Source organism: Bos mutus, chromosome 14, assembly GCF_027580195.1.
Source record: "Bos mutus isolate GX-2022 chromosome 14, NWIPB_WYAK_1.1, whole genome shotgun sequence".
NCBI classification, from domain to species: Eukaryota; Metazoa; Chordata; class Mammalia; order Artiodactyla; family Bovidae; genus Bos; species Bos mutus.
The window spans coordinates 55,090,301-55,107,210 of record NC_091630.1 but is presented as its reverse complement, the minus strand read 5'-3'; the positions used below and the strand labels follow the sequence as shown (position 1 = coordinate 55,107,210).

At 40.3% G+C, this 16,910-nt stretch overlaps 1 protein-coding gene across 6 annotated transcripts in view; it reads right to left on the bottom strand.

Annotated features, from left to right (window-relative positions):
- The window catches only part of ASPH (aspartate beta-hydroxylase), a 187,319-nt gene that overhangs the window by 27,887 nt on the left and 142,522 nt on the right, over window positions 1-16,910 (bottom strand). For all 6 annotated transcript variants that reach the window (XM_070382346.1, XM_070382345.1, XM_070382351.1 and 3 more), the window contains 4 exons: window positions 16,643-16,779; window positions 13,714-13,812; window positions 9,695-9,784; window positions 4,706-4,843 (listed from right to left, as the gene is read on the bottom strand). In XM_070382346.1, coding sequence (XP_070238447.1) covers window positions 4,706-4,843; window positions 9,695-9,784; window positions 13,714-13,812; window positions 16,643-16,779 — 464 coding nt within the window. The remainder of the gene's footprint in view (window positions 1-4,705; window positions 4,844-9,694; window positions 9,785-13,713; window positions 13,813-16,642; window positions 16,780-16,910) is intronic.

Below are 16,910 nucleotides of genomic sequence, written 5' to 3'. Positions count from 1 at the left end.
GTCTCCAACTGTAAGAAAACCACAGTGTGAAGAAGGGAAACTTGTCTGTGACGCTATGTATTTACATCAGAGCAGGCGCTTTGAAAATCTCAGAAAAAGGATGTAAGAATCTCCCCTTTTCCAGTGATGAACGCACAGTTAGGTAGCAGGGAATAAAATAGAAAAGGGTTATTCTGAACTATGGTTTTCAGTCGCTATTGGCTCTCATTGCTTTCTCCATGTTATGACAGTGATTTCAATGCATGTATGTTTCCATTAAATAAATCGGATCAAAAAGTTAATCTTAAAAAAAAAAAAAGGAGCAAAAGTCTTAAGTAGGGTGGCTTTTGTCTTACTGGAAGAGATTTCTTTTCCCTTTTCTATTTATAATCTAGAAACACATTAATCCATTTTTGTTTCAATTTCTATGTTAAATACCTCCAAGCTACTTAGGGTTTTCATATTTGTTATTTGGGCAAAAAATTACTAAGTTTTAATGAACATATACCTAAAAGAAAAAACTCTACTGGGCTCTTTTTCTCTCAATTTTTTTCATGGAGCTACACAGCCTCTTAACACCCCTGGTGCACAGAATTGCCAAATTGCCAGCTACACAATAAAGCGAACAATGACAATTCAACACAATGGAAAAACACAGATGATACATTTTGCTGAACATTGTCCTGTGCCTTCAACAAAATTGCACTCTACAGCTCACTGGAACATACAATGAGAATAATTTAAATGAAAATGTGCACTGCGTGGCAGTTAACTGTTACCTAAGAGTGAGAATTTTGGTAATTATTCCAAAAGGATCTTGGCCAAACACGGCAGCTATCCCATCTAAAAGGTTTCCAGCTTACAGTATGAATGCCTGGGTGATGATTCATGATCCATAATAGTCACGTCTGTGATTTGAAAATGGAAGAAAATCTTGATGAGCAAGTGTTTGTCAACTAAGTGGTCTTGGCCCCTGGGTTCCCTCACATAGAAGGTTCTGCCTTGTCATAGTCATCACTGGCAAATGGTCACTTGAAACTATTTCTTTTTTTTAAAGTCGCAACATGTACAATATTAACATTTCTGCAAATAAATGTAGTTTGCAAAGTCAAGCTAACTTTACAATCACAAAGCACAGGCTGACTGAGATTCTATGCCGCTGCGGACCCTGTGATTAATGCCCAGGACTGGCTTTTCTTTTCCTCTTAGTGAAGCAGAGCTTGAAACAGGCAGGGCTGAAATCAAACCCAGAGAAAGGGAATTTTGAAATAAAGACTTAATTGGCTAAAAGAAGAACATGAGACACAAGAGCAGACCTCAGTGACTTAGAGGGTATAGTGGCAGGGACCCGAGGAAAAGGAGACCTCAGTCCCAGTCCCAGCTCTGACTTATTTTTTTGGCTGCGCCGTGTGCCATGCAAGCTCTTAGTTGTAGCATGTGGGATCTACTTCCCTGACCAGGGATCAAACTTATGCCCCCTGCACTGGGAGCATAGAGTCTTAGCCACTGGACCTCCAACGAAGTCCCCTAGCCCTGACTTATTAAATATAAGACCTTGGGCAAATTTCTTAACTTCTCTAGTCCTTAGTTACTCAAATATAAATGGGTACAATAATACCCATCTTAAAGAGTAAAGGTTAGAAATATTATATACAAAAGTGCTCAGCACATGGATTACAGATAAGATTTCACATAGGTTAGCTGTTATGTTGTTATTTCAATAGTATATAAAATTTCAAAATTGGCTCTCTGATATTTCTTAGAAACTAGAAAATATTTCCCTACGAAAACAAGTTAATACATAAATTAAAATTATAAATCATCACAATAACTGATGTTTATAGAGCACTTCCTACTTGTTAAATAAACAGCCATGGAACAAGCACTATTTCCACAGGCACTTTGCACAATGAAAGTGAAGCATGAAGAAGTGTTGTTCACTGTCACAGAGCTAGTAAGGAATGAGATCAAAAATTCAAAAGCAGGGAGTGTGGCTATGGAGGAGATGCTCTAAACCGCTTCACTGTATTGCCATCCACAGAGGACTAGATATATATAATATTCTATTGTATGTAAAAATGGAATACTACTCAGCCACAGAAAAGAATAAAAATTCTGACATTTGCAGCGACACGTATGGACCTAGAAACTATCATACATAGTGAAATAAATCAGACAGAGAAAGAGAAATACTGTGTTATCACGTATGTGTGGAACATAAAGAAATGAATATAACAAAACAGAAACAGACTCACAGATGCAGAAAACAAACTAATGGGGAGAGGGGAGCACGAGGGGCAAGATGGGAATATGGCACCAAGAGATACAAACCACTATGTATAAAATAGGCAACAAGGATATACTGTATAGCATAAGGAATTATAGCCGTTATCTGGTAATATCTTAATGGAGTACAGTAAACATATTGAATCACTATATTGTATACGTGAAGCTAACATAATATTGTAAATATACTTCAATAGAAAACAAAACAAACAAAACCAGGCAGTATGCCTACGGAGCGGATGCTCTAACCTCACTGTTTGACCTTAATGTAGGTTAATTAAGTTAGGTATTCATCAACCCCCGGAAACCTCTTTACTTTTTTAACATATTTGAACTACAATGTATATATCACAGCTTCTCATTTCTTAACATATTTATTGAGACATAACTCACATATCAGAAAATTCGCTCAATTAACTTTTTACAACCCAGTGGGTTTCAGTATATTCTCAGAGTCATGAGCCATAAACACAGTCTAATTTTAGACCATTTCCATAAATCCTTACGCATGAGCAATCACTCACCCTCAGGCCCTCTTCCTGGCTATCACCAATCTACTTCCTTTATTGATTTGTCTGTCTGGACAGTTCACATGGGGGTTTCCCTGATGGCTCAGCAGGTAAAAATATGCCTGCAATGCAGGAGACACAGGAAACATGGGTTCAATGACTGGGTTGGGAAGATCCCCTGGAGAAGGAAATGGCAACCCACTCCAGTATTCTTGCCTGAAAAATCCCATGGACAGAGGAGCCTGGTGGGCTATAATCTGTGTGGTTGCAAACAGTCAGACATGACTGAGTCACACACACACACACACACAGTTCAAATAGGTAGCATCATGTCATACACAGTTCATTTATGTTGTATCACGAATCTTGGTACTTCTTCCTTTCTTATTGCCATGGTGTAATATATCATACTTTGTTTATTCTTTCATTCATCCTTTAGATGCACCTTTGGGTTATTTCTACTTTTTATACTCTAAATAATGCTCCTCTGAACACTTAGGTGCATGTTTCCATATGAACATATGTTTGCATTTCTCTTGTGTATACACCTAGGAGTAGAATTGCTAGGCTGTAACTGTGTTTAATGCTTTGAGGAACTGCCAACCAGTGTCAAAATGGCTGCACCCCTTTGCATTCCCATCAGCAAGAGCATGGGGGCAAGATATTATCTCAGCTTAGTTACATCAGATGTCTGAAAGGGTGAAGCCATTTGTTGCTCAGATCACTCCTACATTTGGAACCTGCTAGATCTCATGGGGTCGGCCAACCTTCGTGGTTGGTCTCACCCTGGGAGGCACTTTCATATGATGTGATAATGGACTGGACTCTTTATTATTAGTGACAATGAGGTCTAGTGAATTGCTGTGTCTGTTAAATGTTAAGACCCTTTTGTTAGAAGGGATCGGTCTGTGGTCAAAATTCAGGGGGTGGCTTCAGATAATATTATAAGAACTTTATCTAGTCTTTGTTTCCAGTTCTTGGCAAAACCTTCCAAAATCCATGAAATTTCTTGAATAAGTGGAATGACCTTTGTCATTTCCTGGTGGCTCAGATGGTAAAGAATCTGCCTGCAATGAGGAGACCTGAGTTTGATCCCTGGGTCGGGAAGATCCCCTAGAGAAGGAAATGACAACCCACTCCAGTATTTTTGCCTGGAGCATTCCATGGACAGAGGAGGCTGGTGGGCTTCAGTCCATGGAATTGCAAAGAGTTGGACATGACTGAGAGACTAACACTCTCTCACTCTGTCATTCATAAAGAGTCTCAAAAGAGCACACTTGAATTTATGCTAATGAGGTGACTTAGTGTGGGGCACCAGATGGCCACAGGAAGGGGCTGGTCACCAGAAAGATGACGTGACTAGGTTGGAACTTTCAGCTCTACCCATCACTGGGAGGGACATGGGTGCTGCTGATTAAGCTCCATAAACACTGGTGAACCACAAGATCTGATGTACTTGTGGGTGGGTGTGCCTGTCCACAGGCCAGGAGGGGGCGTACCCCAGTTCCACGAGGACAGAAGTTCCTGCACTTGGATCCTTCCCCTTCCACACCTCACCTTGTGTATCTCTTCATCTGCTGTTCATCTGTTTCCTTGATAATATCCTTTATCATAAACTTTCAAGCACAAGTAAATGTCCTGAGTTCTGTGAGCCACCCAACACAAAACTCTTTGGGGTGCTCCGTAAGTTTTAAGAGCGTAAAGGGTCCTAAATTGAAAATTCTGAAAACTGTTCTTCCACAAATGTCTCTCTTCACCATCTAACCTGAACTCTTGTCTGCTGGGATGAAAAGATTTGCTTTGCGCTGTTTTCTGCATATGCCCCTGGAAAGAAAATCTATCTCCACCTGGACGGACATTCCTTTGCTTGAGATTCCATCTCTGAATTTTGAGGAGGAAACAGACAAGGACTTGGCAAAGTTAGCACTCACCTTCACTAACTCGGTGTAGCCGGTCTCCGTGGGGGTCCACCACGGCTGGGCTTTCAGTCCCTGCACGTTGTACAGTGAGCGCTGCCACACGGAGGCAAAGTGGCCCCTCTGGTGCCCCAGCTCGTACCACCGATATGCCTGGAAAACCGGAAAGATTGAACTCTAAATGAGGCTGCTGCTGCTGCTAAGTCGCTTCAGTCGTGTCCGACTCTGTGCGACCCCATAGACAGCAGCCCACCAGGCTGCACCTTCCCTGGGATTCTCCAGGCAAGAACACTGGAGAGGGTTGCCATTTCCTTCTCCAACGCATGAAAGTGAAAAGTGAAAGTGAAGTCACTCAGTTGTGTCCTACTCTTAGCGACCCCATGGACTGCGGTCTACCAGGCTCCTCCGTCCATGGGATTCTTCAGGCAAGAGCACTGGAGTGGGGCAGTCTTACTATAAATAACCTAAAGTCACTAAAAACACGGTATGACTTTGTGATAATACATAAAGAGCTTGCTAGTCAAGTGCCCCAATCTGCTAAACACTGGCAAAAATAGTGTTATTTGATTGGGTTTTTGATTAGGACCTATTATTTTAAATAAATGTGTGTATTTTATTTTCACTCCTAGGCCATAAGCTCTCTGAACACAGGACTCATACTGCACTCAGTCTGATCTCCTCAGAGTGTCCAGCAGAGTCTAGGACTTTGTTCAGTGGATAAATCATTGAAGATACAAAAGGGGACTGTGTTTATATTTTAGTTTTCATTTCTTAAATTCTATTTCTATGTTTCCTTTGAAAGGAAAGGAGTATATTTTCACCATTTTTTTTTTTTTTACAGATACCTGCTTTTACTGATTTGGGATGCTAAAAAGGACAGCATTTTTTCCCCCTACCACGCCTGGTGGCATGCAGGATCTTAGTTCCCAGACCAGGGACTGAGGCTTTGTGTCCCCTGCAGTGGAAGCATGGTGTCCTAACTGCTGGACTGCTAGGCAAGCCCAGGACAGCATCTTCTTTCACATGAAGTGTTCTCTGTTCACATGAAGAAGAAGACTGCCCCAAGGAAACGGAGTATAAACCCTCCATTAAAGAAGCAGACGAAAGAAAATAATATTCTGAGTTGGCAATAAATAGAGTGATAGTCCACATTAGATTTTTTAAGAAGGGGAATTTTGTTCCGAGTAATTTTTATCCCTGCCATAAGGGATAACATTTGCGGCTGTAGGCTATAACACAATACAACTTGACTCCAAGAAGACGAACTAGTCTTTACAGGGATGGCTGGCTGCAGTCTGCTGTTCCATGCATCCCCTTCAAATGATGCCTGAACCATATGCTGTCCTGGGGCCTCCCCACACAGCCCTGCGCCCAGCACACCCCACTCTCTTTAGACTGGAAGACAGTTCTAGGATTGTGCTTAATGGTCGCCCCCCCTCTATTATCTGAATTCTGATCTAATGATTGCTTTCGAAGAGTGATTTCAAATATACATCTTGATCAATGAAAACAGGCAGTTAATATCAAGCAGATTAAGAAGACAAGAATATTTTCATCAAACTCCATCTTACTTTAGATGTAAGAAATAATAACTCTTAAAAAAGTAAAAATTCATAGGCCAAAATTTCATTGGTTAGAAAAATCAAGAACCATCTCTATTTTCAGTAACACTTTTCAGCTCATGACTAGCTTTTGCACAAGTACTTTCATTTGATCTTTTCTGTAACTCCAAATAGTTCCATTTTACAAATGCTCAAACTGAGATTGAAGAAGACTAAACATGAAGAACAATCGCCTAGGGCATCTGGCAACTTATTCCACTCTCTCTCTGTCTCTCTGTCATCTAAAAAGAAACTGTCACAAGTGATCTTCTTGTGTAATTATCTTTCTCAATATTATCTCAAACTAAGAATATATGTACTAATCACTCATATGTTTTCCTTGAAAGACATGTAAGTGGTAACCATAAAGTAATTTCTTTAAACATGGCTCACAGTAGTCTGATTTTAAAAATATAGCATTTTACCTTTGAAATTAAATTGACTATTTTAGTTATTTTTGTCCAATTTAAATTTAGTTAATTTTTCAGTGTTAAAGTGAACAACCATATTAATTACAACAGATGATTTTTGGAAATTCGTATTAATTTTTTTAATCATCAGAAATTCATTTTAAGGACATAGTGTTAGAATAGTGAGAAAGAAATTAGTGGAGTTAGAAGTCTTAGATTTCAGTCCTGACTAAACACTCAGCATGCTGGGTGCCTGGGCAAGACATTGTATTTATAGGGCATGTTCAAGTATCTGTAAGAGCTTTTCTGACACTCAAAGTTGGTACTAGTGTGTCAAACATGGCCCTTGACCTTATATCCCTCTGCCATTTAATTTTTTTTTAGCTGCTCAGCTTGGAGGATCTTAGTTCCCCAACCAGGGATTGAACCAATGCCCCCTGAAGTGGAAGTGCGGAGTCTTAACCACTGGACCACCAAGGAAGCCCTCTCTCTCAGCCCCCACCATTTAACTCTTAGAGAAACAAAACTAGGAAATGATATATTAGTCATTAAAAAAAATTATCTCCAATTATAGAGGGGACATAGTGAATTTAGCTAGATTTTAAATTTTTTCATTTTTAATTGGAGTGTAGTTGCTTTACAATGTGGTGTTGGTTTCTGCTATACAACAATGTGAATCAGCTATACGTATACAGACATCCCCTTCTTGAGCCTCCCTCCCAGCGCTCACCCCAATTCACCCATCTAGGTCATCACAGAGCACCGAGCTGGGCTCCCCCTCAGCTGCTTCCCACTAGCCAACTATTTTATACATGGTGGTGTATATATATCAACGGTACTCTTTCAGTTCATCCCGCCTTCTCCTTTCCCCCGCTGTATTCACAAGTCAGTTCTCTGTGTCTCTATTCCTGTCCTGCAAATAGGTTCATCAGTACCATTTTTCTAGATTCCATATTTATATATGCATTAATGAGGGTTCCCTGGTAGCTCAGTGGTAAAGAATCCGCCTGCCAATGAAGAGACTCAGGTTCAGTCCCTGGGTTGGGAAGATCCCCTGGAGGAGGGCATGGCAACCCAGTCCAGTATTCTTACCTGGAGAATTCCATGGACAGAGGAGCCTGGTGGGCCACAGTCTATGTGGTCAAAAAGAGTCAGACACGACTGAGCAAGGAACACTTTCGCCTTACTTTCATACGCTATTTGCTTCTCTGTGGGCTTTTTAAATTCAAGAACTGTGCTATTCCTTGCATTTTAACGATAATTAAGCTGAAAGCACAATCCCATACGTTCAAATTGCAAGCTCCTAACAATGTGTAGTAGTGAATTGTTTGCCCTTGAAGTGAAGGCTCTAAGATGTGAGACTAAATCACAGACTTGTTTTATCTATCTTTGCCTTGGACCATAAGATGTTCAAAGGTAAATTAATTAGTGATGATTACATTTATAGTAATCAGATATGAACATTTATCCTGTGTTAGATACTGTTGCAAAGTCTTTTGTATCCTTCTCATTCAAAGGAAGTACCAGGAATTTACATCTTAAGAGAATGAAGGAACACAAAAGTGACGACTAATCAGCAATTTCTTCCCCCTTCTTTCTCTTCTTCTTTCATTTCTCACTTTATTCCAGTTGATTGATTGGTAGGTCAGAGGGAAAAGGTACAGATACACAGAAATAGATAAAGAAAACAGTGTTAGTCATCCAAATTTCTGTTACCCCAAATTGGGTCATCTCTTTAGCTGGCAATTACCCCATTACAAAACCCTTTGCTCCAACGAACCCTCAATTGTCCAAATAGTACCAAGTTCTTATTAGCTTTAGAAACCAGAAGTTACGTTACCCTCAGATGTCACCTTATTATTGATATATATATGAAATGCATGGTTACAAAAATCCAGGGTCCCTGACTCTAATGAGAGCCCAGCATAGGGCCATGGCATTGTGCAGGATAGCCTAGCAATGTTGTGTGAACCACAGCAGATGGTGAGAGTTTGGGGATTTACATCGTATGATGCCATCATTAATGACCAAATGTTATACTAAAGAAGCCAACACTGAACTCAGAAAAAAGGAATTATGATAAAAGAAAACATGTGATTTATTTTAGGTGCTATATTTTCTGTGTCAGTACTGGTCATTATTATAGCTATAGATGTTCATCTTAAACTTGGTATTAAATATTTCAGAAAGTAATTACACAATTAACCACCAGGTTCAGTCTGCTTAAGAATCAGTTGGATAAAGACTTCATTCTAAAAATAACTACTTTTAAAATTCCAAAATAACATGAATCTAGGCTTCCTTGGTAGCTCAGCTGGTAGAGAATCATCCTGCAATACAGGAGATCCTGGTTTGATTCCTGGGTTGGGAAGATACCCTGGAGAAGGGATAGGCTACTCATTCCAGTATTTTCCCCTGGTGGCTCAGATGGTAAAAATTTCACCTGCAATCTGGGAGACCTGGGTTCAATCCCCAGGTTAGGAAGATCCCCTGGAGAAGGAAATGGCAACTCACTACAGTATTCTTGCCTGGAGATTCCCATGGACAAAGGAGCCTAGCAGTCCATGGGGTCACAGAGTAGGACACGATTGAGCAGCTAAGCACAGCACAGGCAAAAAAATATCTTAAAAGATACTTAAACAATTTCAAGGACATCTCTTCATTTCATAAATTTAAAAATATTTTTTCAAGGCAATATCCATCTCTATAGATACACACACAGATGTACAAACAGGCACACATATACATGCAGACACACACACACACACACTAATTTAGAGATTATTCAGATACCTTATTGAAAGAAATTATAAAAGTCAAATCCCAAAATTTCTTCATAGTAGGAAATGTTAGGCTGTTGCAAAAAGTTTAAACCATGTTCAAAAGTTTATGCTCAAAACATTTTTTCAGTTGTAACTGTCTCACAGAAATCATTGCCCTCCCCTCCTTATCTTCTGTTAAAGAGAACAAAAAGCTCATGAATGCACTATTACCTCTTTGTTTCCAACTCTCTGCATGGCGTCCCCCAGGTGAAAATAAAATCTCCCATCATCAGTACCAGGATCCCCAGATTCTATTCCTTCCTGTAGAAAGGACAGTGTTAGTATTTGTGAAAGGATTAGATATTAGACTTATTAATCCATTGACCTACTAAATCTTTTCTAAGATCCAGAAAATCATCTCAATATTGTTGTTGTTCAGTCTCCCGGTTGTGTCTGACTCTTTGCAACCCCATGGACTGCAGCACCTCAGGCCTCCCTGTCCCTCATCATCTCCCAGAGTTTGCCTAAGTTCATGTCCTTTGCATTGGTGATGCCATCCAGCCATCTCATCCTCTGACAACCTCTTCTTCTGCTGCTCTCATTCTTTCCCAGCATCAGGGACTTTTTCCAATGAGTCGTCTGTTTGCATTAGGTGGTCAAAGTATTAGAGCCTCAGCTTCAGCATCAGTCCTTCCAGTGAATATTCAAGGTTGACCTCCCTTAAAATTGCTTGGTTTGACCTCCTTGCTGTCCAAGACACTTTCAGGAGTCTTCTCCAGCAACACAGTTCGAAGGCATCAATTTGGCAGTTAGGTTACTGGTCAGTATTTACAATGCAGAAGCAAAAGGAGGTGATAAAGTTCAATGTAACAATGCATTCATCATCAATTAACAGTGGAATAGCGCATTAAGTTACCAGGATGCTTTGTGAAGTGTCTCTGCGGGAACAATTGTACTTCAATATCCCAAAGAATTTCTCTGACTGAGTTTCTATCACATTTATTTTGTTCTCCAGATCTGACCACATCCATCTAGAGACTTTTTTTTCCCCTGAACCAAAATGTTTAGTTGCTCATAGATGTTTGAAATGATAGGGACCCAACTGCAAATAATATTTTTTTCCACTCAAGGCAAACATGTCCTCACTTTTCAATGAAATCATTTACAGAACACGATAGGATTAAAGCCAGTTGGAATCTTTGAAAATATAATTTTATTAAACAATTCTCATCCTAAAACACTCAGCTGATTTCTATCCCCACTGTCCACAAAAGAACTGAAATTTAAATTTATGTAAAAACAAAAAAGAATATTAAAGCAAGAGAATGAATTTAGAAAAGTAAAAGAAGCTCAAAGATAAAACGTATTTCAATGTCTAAAAGTCTGCATCTTTGAGGCTTCTTCATAAGAAGCCCATTATCTTTTACTCGGGTGAAATTGTATGCACATAAGGGTGGAGAATAGCAGCACAGAACAGAAGCATCACTCAGGTGGGGAAGAGTTGTGATCCGGGGTTCTTGACTGACGGATGTTCAGGTAAACATCATTGTTCGTTAACTAACCAACCCTGCCCTCTACTTCCTCATCTCTGTGCCAGGAGAGTACTGTTAGGTCGTTATGATGTCAAAGGAAATTTAAGAGGAATATTTTATATCAGAGAAGACTACGTGCCCCCAGGATCATGGCAGGGAATGGGCAGCTTGCTGAAGTCCCATGACAGTCAAGACAGGCTGGGGGGTGGGGTGTATGCCCACTTCAAGGGGGTACCACTGCTCAGCTCCTGTGCTGAGATGTGGGTCACATGTGACCTTTCCAGAGAAATCAGAAATTTGCTTGATTATATAAAATCCTTCAGATTTTCAACTAAGGCAAGCAGTTAAAATTTTTTTTAAGAGAATTATATTAGCCAAATAGAACATGCAAGCTACTTGTAATCAGTGGGTCACTATTTGGGATCTCTGACCAAAGTCACATGAAGGAAATAGATCACAAAAGTGGATCATAAAGGTGTTACTTTAAGTTTATAGGTATATAACCTGCCAACATCCACTGGATCATGGAAAAAGCAAGAGAGTTCCAGAAAAACATCTATTTCTGCTTTATTGACTATGCCAAAGCCTTTGACTGTGTGGATCACAATCAACTGTGGAAAATTCTGAAAGAGATGGGAATACCAGACCACATGACCTGCCTCTTGAGAAATCTGTATGCAGGTCAGGAAGTAACAATTAGAATTGGACATGGAACAACAGACTGGTTCCAAATAGGAAAAGGAATACGTCAAGGCTGTATATTGTCACCCTGCTTATTTAACTTATATGCAGAGTACATCATGAGAAACACTGGACTGGAAGAAACACAAGCTGGAATCAAGATTGCCGGGAGAAATATCAATAACCTCAGATATGCAGATGACACCACCCTTATGGCAGAAAGTGAAGTGGAACTAAAAAGCCTCTTGATGAAAGTGAAAGTGGAGAGTGAAAAAGTTGGTTAAAGCTCAACATTCAGGAAATGAAGATCATGGCATCTGGTCCCATCACTTCATGGGAAATAGATGGGGAAACAGTGGAAACAGTGTCAGACTTCATTTTTTTGGGCTCCAAAATCACTGCAGATGGTGATTGCAGCCATGAAATTAAAAGACGCTTACTCCTTGGAAGGAAAGTTATGACCAACCTAGATAGCATATTGAAAAGCAGAGACATTACTTTGCCAACAAAGGTCTGTCTAGTCAAGGCTATGGGTTTTCCAGTGGTCATGTATGGATGTGAGAGTTGGACTGTGAAGAAAGCTGAGTGCCGAAGAATTGATGCTTTTGAACTGTGGTGTTGGAGAAGACTCTTGAGAGTCCCTTGGACTGCAAGGAGATCCAACCAGTCCATTCTGAAGGAGATCAGCCCTGGGATTTCTTTGGAGGGAATGATGCTGAAGCTGAGACTCCAGTACTTTGGCCACCTCATGCGAAGAGTTGACTCATTGGAAAAGACTCTGATGCTGGGAGGGACTGGAGGCAGGAGGAGAAGGGGACGACAGAGGATGAGATGGCTGGATGGCATCACTGACTCGATGGACATGAGTCTGAGTGAACTCCGGGAGTTGGTGATGGACAGGGAGGCCTGGCGTGCTGCGATTCATGGGGTCACAAAGAGTCGGACATGACTGAGTGACTGAACTGAACTGAATTGAATCAGCTACCTGGCTGATATGGTAGCACTAGCTAGTGTTACAGGCTTCCCCGGTGGTTCAGATGGTGAAGAATCTGCCTGCAATGTGGGAGACCCAGGTTCAATCCCGGTGTCAGGAAGATCTCCGGGAGAAGCGAATGGCTACTCACTCCAGTATTCTTTCCTGGTCTCCAGGACAGAAGAGCCTGGCAGGCTACAGTCCATGGGGTGGCAAAGAGGTGGACACAGCTGAGCGACTAACACCTTCACTTTCACTTTTTCAGCTGGTGTTACTATTTAAATTACAAATAAAAAATTCAGTTCCTCAGTGATATTAGCCACATTTTAGATGTTCAACAGTCACAAGTGGTTAGTGGCTACCACATGAGAAAATACAAATAAAGACCTTTATGGCAGAAAGTTCTGTTGGTCAGCCCTGAGCCAGACCACATGTGATCCTGGTGAACTGACGAGGATTCTGTTTTTATGTGAACAAAAAATGACAACACATTTTATTCTGAATCTTTCAGGCTATCAGGCTTTAGGGGATTGGATTTACTCAGTCTGCATTTGTTACCTCATTTTGTATAGGTTTCCATGAAACCTGTTCAAAGTAGTTTCAATGTATAATTAAATTGCAAAAGGAACAGTTAATTCATTATTGACTGGGGATTTTTTGCTGAAACTAATGCCTTTGGCTGGCAATTTGCTATATAAGTGAAAACTGAAACATCTCCAGTCAATAATGTTTGGGTAACAAAAGATGTATTCATATGTTTCTGGTTGATAATGTGTTAATGCATTGTCCATATTTTAAAATATTTTATCAATTAATAACTACTGCAGTTTTAGGAAGTTCTTCAAAATCTTTTCCAAATAATTTCTGCTCATAACACTTCAAATCTGACACCCTCGATTAAGCTGAAGGTCCACGCTGCCTGTGAATGTCATCGACTGAAGGTGTATATTTTGGTGTTGAAAAGGGTCAGTAGTGCATGCCAGTCAATCTACAATACATAATCAAGGGTGTCCAAATGACTCAAAGGGATCAGAAGAGGGAAAGAGAGGAAGGGAGGGAGTTACCTTCAGATAGGGGATGCTCTCAGCAATCTTGTTCTGTGCCTTCAGGATAAAGCCATAATGCACTTTAGCAAAACCATCATTGGGTGTCACGCTCAGAACCTAAACTCAAAAAAAAAAAAAAAAACCTATTCAATGGACTGTGAATTCTACAAATGTTTTAATTAACTTTGCTGTGCTTGGACTGGATTATGATGCTATAGCTTAAAATGCAATAGTGTTTTTTTCTCATTGCAATACATTAGGCTTAAATGGCCCCATTTCCCCTCAACTCAAAATGTTCAATGCAAAATGTTCTCCAAGAATGGAGAAATGAATGAAAAGGCAATGACCATTAAAGCATTGCTCTAACAATACCAGTAAAATCTCTATCAATTTTATGACTTCAATATTTTTTTAATGATCAGGGAAAGACTGCTTTAAATTAGTTCTATTTAAAGTCAACTCTGAATGGTTATCATATATTTCTTTACATATATGTTTTATGGGCTTCTTTGGTGGGTCAGATGGTAAAGAATCCGCTTGCAATGCAGGAGACCTGGGTATGATCCCTGGGTTGGGAAAATCCCCTGGAGGAGGGCACAGCAACCCACTCTAGTAATCTTGCCTGGAGAATTACATGGACAGAGGAACCTACCTATTGGACTACCATCCATGGGGGTCACAAAAAGAGTCAGACACGAGAGTGAGTAAGTGAAAGTGACTAACACTTTCACTTTTGCGTACAGCTGCTCCAGGACTCTCCTCTCATCTTCATGAGGTCCACATCCCACTCACATACCTGCTACTATGACAGGGGTGGGGTGGGTGACCAGGACTCAGAGGAACCCACAGGGCTGCCCGCCCAGCTCGATTCTTTATGATCACCTACTGCACTTACTGCAGTTTACATGCAGTGCATAACAGATGCACAAGTTGTATTATCCTGTTGTAATTAGCAAACTCTCAGAAAATGACAAATGGCTTTATAAGATTTCTAAAAAAGTCAAATTGAGATTAATACTAAAAATGTTACCGAGATTCTCTCTCTCTTTACATACACATACACACACACATAAAGCATAGACAACAACAAACTGGTTGACATTTCTAGTTCTGCACAAATTCGGCAGGATACACTAACAGGACTAAAAATATCCTTATAAATAATGTTTCACGTGGACATTATTAAAATATCAATTTTTCAGTGAGAGTGAAAATTTTATTGACACTTAAATGAAATTTTGAAAATATCTGAAATATTTCATCTTAAAACCTATTTTAGAATGTGGACCTTCTAGAATGTCTACCATAGGTTAGTACAGGTATACATAAAACAATTCACAGGTTTTTGCTTGAACATTTTTTACTGAAAGAGGATACATTCAAACATGTCTGAAGACTACTGCTATGGGCAGTGGGAACCACTGAAGAGCTAAAGCCAAGGATGAGGGTCAGATTGGCATTTTGTATTGATGAAGATCATAAGAAAACAAGGTTGGGCGGGGTGGATCTATCCTATTTTACACTAGAGACAGTGGGGCCTGAGATAAATAAGAGGATTTGAAAGATACTGGAGATGATAAAGGGAGAAGGAAATGGCAACCCACTCCAGTACTCTTGCCTGGAAAATCCCATGGACGGAGGAGCCTAGTAGGCTACAGTCCATGGGGTCGCAAAGAGTCAGACATGACTGAGTGACTTCACTTTCACTTTTCACTTTCATGCATTGAAGAAGGAAATGGCAACCCACTCCAGTATTCTTGCCTGAAGAATCCCAGGGACCGAGGAGCCTGGTGGGCTGTTGATTATGGGGTTGCACAGTCAGACACGACTGAAGCGACTTAGCAGCAGCAGAGGATGTTAAAAGTAACAGAGATTAGTTACTTGGTACCATATTGTAACCCCTTGATGGCATAATCTGTGTTGTTTCCTTAACCACCATTTCCTGAGCCAGTGCCTGTGGGTTTCAATAAATAAGTGCTAAATGAATGGATAAGGATGAGGAGTGAAGGGAGGCAAGGGGCAGGAAGATGCTGAACCAAGGGTGCCTCAGGTAATTGCTGGTGTTACTAACAAGGAGGAAAGTGAGGTAAAGTCTCCAAAGCCAAGGATGTAGCAAGGTCTCTGCAACCACCTTAAAGTCAGTCTTTGCTGGGACCTCCTTGGTGGTTCAGTGGTTAAGAATCTGTGCTTCCATTGCAGGGAGCAAGTGTTCAATATCTGATCCAGGAACTAAAATCCCACGTGCCACTCTACACAGCCAAAAAACCCCCCCAAGGATCAGACAGCCAGTGCCTCTGAAAGGAGAGTAATTTATGCCATATACCCGAAAAGCTTGTAGTCTCTAGTTTCTCTCCAGTTTGGACTTTAACTGAAAAAAGTACAAGATAATGTGTTTTTAAGTTCTTGAGTTTTTGAGTTCCTCTTCCTGTCATAAAGAACACTTTAGAAAGGTTGTTTGTGGACTGAAATAAATATATGAGTTAAGAAAGTATCACAATTATAGGTTGAAGGCTTTGATGTACCAAATGTTGCTGCTACTGCTAAGTCACTTCAGTCGTGTCGGACTCTGTGCAACCCCATAGACGGCAGCCCACCAGGCTCCCCCGTCCCTGGGATTCTCCAGGCAAGAACACTGGAGTGGGTTGTCATTTCCTTCTCCAGTGCATAAAAGTGAAAGTGAAGTTGCTCAGTCGTCTCCGACTCCTAGTGACCCCATGGACTGCACCTACCAAATGTTAGCTAATATTTAAAATCTTCTGATGAAGCAGAAAAAGGGTAATGAAACAAAATTTAGGATACGTTAACTATAATAAGACTTGAATTTGACTTAATTTAAAATAAAGAGAGTGAATGATCAGGAGTATTAAAGGCAATTTAGAAATAACATTAGAACTCCATGTTCAGAAGACTTTGATTAATTGTTGATAGCAAATTGCTGCCTACTCACCTCTTCATAGACCTTCTTGGCACTGTCATTGTCACCTATCAAGAGGTATCCAACTCCAAGGTCATTCTTTAAGGCAGTATCATCAGGAAATAGTTGAACTAATTTCTGAAGAGTAAGCAAGGATCCTCTCATGTGACCTGATTTGGTGGAAAGAAAACAACAGAAATAAAAATAGCTTCTGTCCACCCTTTTCTTGGCACTACAGATCATAAGAGACTATTCAACAAAGCCTGAGACCAGCTTAACTCTGACTCTGTATAATGATGGC